The following is a 5,532-nucleotide window of genomic DNA, read 5'->3' as shown; positions in this document are numbered from 1 at the left end:
ATGATGATATTGTTACTCATTTAATTTAGTTTGTTGAAAAACATATAGACATAAAATACATACTTGATAAGTTAAAATATATTTTAAGTTGTGTCTAGGAAATTGAAAAACATTAATTTAATTAATATTATATATTTTTATAAATAATTAATTTTTTTTTTCTTTTTTTTTTTGGACCTTTATATATGTATTCCTTTAAAATAAATAAATATAAAAGTAGAAATAAAAATGAAAATAACAAAATTTGATAATTATATATTTTATTATGTACATTAACATTCATATACTACCTAACGTTTTGGAATACTTGTAAAATTTTTTTTTTTTTTCATTTCATTTTATTTATTTATGTATATAAATATTGTAGTATTCCATAATAATTTGCATTAATATTTGATATATTAAGTTGAAAATATAATAATTTATACTGTTTTCATTTTTTTTTTTTGATATGTGAAGAGATAAAAATATATTTTTGTTATAAAAAAGAATAGGAAAAACTGTTCTATTTTTATAAATATTTAATATTCATAAATGAAAAATTATAAAATTAAGAAGATACGTAAAAAAATAATGTTATTGATATAAGGAAGGATAAGTTTATGTATAAATGTACTAGTTTATGAAGTATGTATACTACATACATTTCTTATTATATGTATATAAATAAAAATAAAATAAATAAATAAATAAATATATATATATATATATAATATAATATAATATTTTTTTAATTATAGTACTAATTTTATGTAGGAAAATTTGGGTACCATTTTAAAAATGTGTACTCCTTTTTTTGGGGGTGTTCAAGAAAATTGTAAATTGGGAAAGAAAAAGATAAAAATGGAAAGAATTTAATTTAATAAAATATAAATACTTTTGGAAAAACATAAGGTTAAATATATTCTATCGAATAGAAGAAGAGAATATTTATTATATCACGAATAATATACTAATATATAGAAACATTAAAACAAAGTTCTACATATTTCAACTGTATAAATAATATATATATATATATATATATATATGTATATTTTTATTTATATTATAATTATATTTCCACTTAATATTTATTCTTATTTAATAACGGTTTTTATTATTTATAAAAAATAATATATTTTTTATATATATATATTGAAAAAAAATGATTGTTAAAATTAATATCATTAAAACACTTGAGAACTATATTATTTTGAGAAAATGAGAAAAAATATATAATTCATATTATAAAAATATATATGAAATAAATAAATACGCAAATAAAAAAAAAAAATATAACCTCAAATAAATTACAATGCTATAAAAACCCAATACAACCTTGGAATACATAACTATAAACCAAAAAAAATTATGTTTATTTTTTTTTTTTATATATTGTTCATATGATATTCTGAAAAAAATATATATAATAAATATATTATATTTTTCAATATTTGGTGTTAAAGGATATTTTAAATTTTTGAAAAGGAGTTTCTTATAAAAATTTTTTTTTTTTTTTTTTTTCTTGCACGTTATATATAAAAATAAATGAAGAGAATGGGTAGAAATTTTTTTTTGAAGTCTTTTCTTTTCAAATATATTGTTGTAGTTATTATAGGAATATTGTGTATGGGACTATTAGTAAGTGAACATATATATATATATATATATATATATATATATATTTTGCCTTTTATGCTTATATTTTATTATTACATTTTATGATCATGTTTTATTATAACATTTTGTTTATTTTATTTTTTATAGAATTTTTCAATTGATAGAAAAAACAAAGTATCATCAATTAAATCATCTGAAATATGTCAAAGGAAACTGTATGAATTACAAAAGGCTGGTAAAGGAACAACAAAGGATACAAAATTAAAAAAGGAATTGGAAGGTACAGATGAAAGGGAGAATAATAAAAATAGTTGTAACATTTTAAATAATGAAGACTTATTAAGTAGAATAAATCAGATGTATTTAAAAAAGATTTTAAATAGGGAAGACCCTTTAAAAGGTGCAAGTTCTGATAAAGAAAAAATTAAAGACAAAGTTATAAATTATAATGATCTTACCAAACATTTAAATAGAAAGGAAGTTTTAGCTGTGCTCGAAACTATAAATGAAAATACATCAAAAAATGACCTTATAAGTATATGGAGTCATGTGGTTGGAATAAATAGAGGAGAAATAGATGAAATTATAGATAAATTAATAGACTATACAGAACATTATATGAATAAATATAATGAGCACCATATAAGTATGAATGAAATAAAAACCTATTTAAATATGAATTCAGAAAGTTGGAATTATTTTAAAATTCAATGTGTTAAAAAAATAGCACGTGATGATTTTGTTTTTAGTCAACATTTTTATGAAAACCTAAAAAAAGAAAAGAAAATAAAGGAAATCAAAAAATTAATTGAATCATATATGAAATATGCTGATGATATAAAGCAAAAAGAATATGAAAGTTATATAAAGTGGTTTCATTGTTCGTTCAACAAATATGTTACTTATATAAGAAAATAAAAAGCTATACAAAATTGATCTTGAATATATATATAAAGAATATTATGGTAAAATAAATAATGAAAAACATCAAATTTAATTATAAAACAAATAATACATATATATATATATATATATATTTATTTTATTATACAGTATTCGTGTGAATTCAGGTAAAAATATATTTGTACGAATTATATTTTATTCTATGCATGTGTGATTTATAATTTTAGATTATATTCATCACAACGTTTTTGTTCTTACAAGTATATCCTTATTATTGTAAGTTTCATATTGACATAGAACTATATAAAAATATATACACGTGTAAATAAATAAATATAATTATATATATAACCTATATTAGTTCAATTTAAATAAGATAAAATTAGCTCTTTAATAAAATAAATGGAAGAAACATAGTATCAATTAGGAATTTATATTGTAAAAAATTAAAATAAAAAGTATAAAGATTTAAACAATTTTATCAATTTTAAGTAATAATTTATATATTTTTCTAATGACAAAAAAAAAAAAAAATTATAAAATAATAATATTTAGGTTATTTATGCATTTTATTAGTAGAAAACGTATTCGTATGCATATGATTATGCTCAAAAATATTGTGTTATCAATAATTGAACAAAAAGGATATGTGTTTGTATATAAAACGACCTACATTATTATTTATTATTATTATTATTATTTTCGCTTTAAATAAAATGAAAAAATATATATAATAAAATATTTTCAATTGATTTATTACCAATACATATATTGATTTTTATATAATATAATATTTTTGATGATTTGTTTTTCTATTTTATAATGTGAAATATATTTAATTAATAATAAAAAAAAAAAAAAAAAAAAAACAGGATAAAATATTGAAAATATAATGTTTTACATTTAAGTGTGTATTATCGGTTTAATCGTTGAAAATATTTTCTTTTGATATAAATTATATACGTAATTTTAATAGATGTATATTAATATATATATATATGTTATTTTTATTCTTTTAGTATATTATAAAAAATATAAAGGTTTAAAAATAAAAAGTATGTTATAAAATAAAGGTATATATAAATCATAATATTCTTAAAATATTTTTAAACGAATTATATAAAAATTTTAATTTCTTCCATATATTTTATTATTTATTTTTAAGCATATAATATTAGTATTATTATAAATGGTTATATGGAAATTCTTAGTTAATCTTTACGTTGCGGTATATGACTTTATTTTAAAATTAAAACAGCAGTGTATTTTGTATGGGATTATAAATTGTTTGAATAGAAATATTCTGTAAAATTAATTAAGAAATAGAAGTTATATTATAAAATTATTAATTTATATACATATGTATTAATATATATATATATATTAAAACTGTAACATTTCTACTATGTATTATTTTATAAAATTGTTTCTTTATATTTTTGTCTATTAGGGTAATATTTATAATAAAGTTGTTCTTCCACATTTTGAAAATCTATAAGAGAACTAAGTTCAGGGTGATTTATGAATTTTTTAATATGTCTTTTAATAGATCTGTATAAAGTATATTGTCTTCTTGGATATGTGTTTGTAATATATAGATATATAAATTCTTTAAAATCATCTTTGACCCTATTTTTAAGATCCAATGTGTCTATTAACTGATGTGCATGTTCTATCCTGGAACGATGAAAGATATAAAAGATGTCTGTTTTATTATCTACATTATTTGATGGACCTGTGTTATGTCTTTGTTCATTACTCCTAGTTGGTGTTATTGGATTAGTCTTTGATGACTTTTCTTTTCCATTTTTTGGTTTTGTTGATTGGGAATCCTCTTTTTGTGTTATTTCAGCATTTTCAGTATTGATACTAGAAGAATTTTGAGTGTTTTCTTTTATTTTTTTCTTTTTATGACTTTTTGGTGGATTTAATATGGAGGATTGAGCCAGTGATCGAAATTGTATTATATTTGTTTCATTGAATATGTTTTTTTGTTTTTGAATAACAAATTGTTGAATATTCTGTAAATAAATAAATATATATATAAATATTACTATAATAGATATTATATTATTCATTTATAATGAATTTTTAATAAATATAAAACAGCAAAATATCACATATATTAAGTATATTACATTTTGAGGAGTTAATATATAAAACAACAGAGGAGAGATAACGAACAATTTTTTTAGAACAAGCATTTTCAGGAATAATAATAATAAAAATATATTTGCATTATTTGAAATATTTGAAAAATAAAATTTGTAAAACTTTATATTATTAATAATATAAAAAAAAAAATATATATATATGTAATAATTAATTTTTTTTTTTTTTTTTTTTTTTTAAATAATATTAAATATATAAATTATTTTATAAAATAATTTGTCTTTAATTAAAAATATTATATATTTAAAATTATAATATTTTAATATTTATTAAAATTAGTCTTTTAAATTATTATAATTGTATTAATAAATATTATAATATAATTAAAAATAAATTATTTCAATTATATATTTTTATAAGGTTGCATTAAAATGAAAGTAGATATTTTAATTTTATAGAAGGAATATTTTTATTTATCGAATGTTGTTTTATATATTATATTTTTTTTAAGAATAAAGAATTCATTAATAATCATTCAAAAAGATATACGTTTCAGATTATTACGAATTTTTATTTAATATATAAATATGTATTTCTAATATATTATATGTTTTTAAAAAATTTTTCAAATATATATATAATATAACCTTTATATAAATATATTGTATTATTATTATTTTATGCATGTTACATTGAATTCATTTCAAACTCTTAATTTGAATATAATTTTATATGTTTATTATTAAAGGTATATTTAAATATTATAGCTAAAATATATTTATATAAAAATTTATTTTTTAAAAGATATATAAAATTAGAATTAATTAAAATATTTTTTAATATTATAAATATATTTTATTCATATGTTTTTAATAGATAATATTATAATTTTTCAAGGCCATCATGTAAAAAAAA

General features: G+C 16.5%; 1 protein-coding gene across 1 annotated transcript; it reads left to right on the top strand.

Moving 5' to 3' along the window:
* Nucleotides 1-1,539: 1,539 nt before the first annotated feature.
* Nucleotides 1,540-2,520, top strand: PGSY75_0033900 (exported protein (PHISTa); the record flags this gene model as incomplete). The annotated part of the gene is made up of 2 exons (XM_018783472.1): nucleotides 1,540-1,623; nucleotides 1,750-2,520. The coding sequence occupies 2 exons, from the start codon at nucleotides 1,540-1,542 to the stop codon at nucleotides 2,518-2,520; spliced, it is 855 nt and encodes a 284-aa protein (XP_018638755.1).
* Between the last annotated feature and the right edge of the window lie 3,012 nt (nucleotides 2,521-5,532).

This window comes from Plasmodium gaboni (genome assembly GCF_001602025.1).
Source record: "Plasmodium gaboni strain SY75 chromosome Unknown, whole genome shotgun sequence".
In the NCBI taxonomy this organism is placed as follows: Eukaryota; Apicomplexa; class Aconoidasida; order Haemosporida; family Plasmodiidae; genus Plasmodium; species Plasmodium gaboni.
This window is presented reverse-complemented; position numbering and strand designations above follow the sequence as displayed.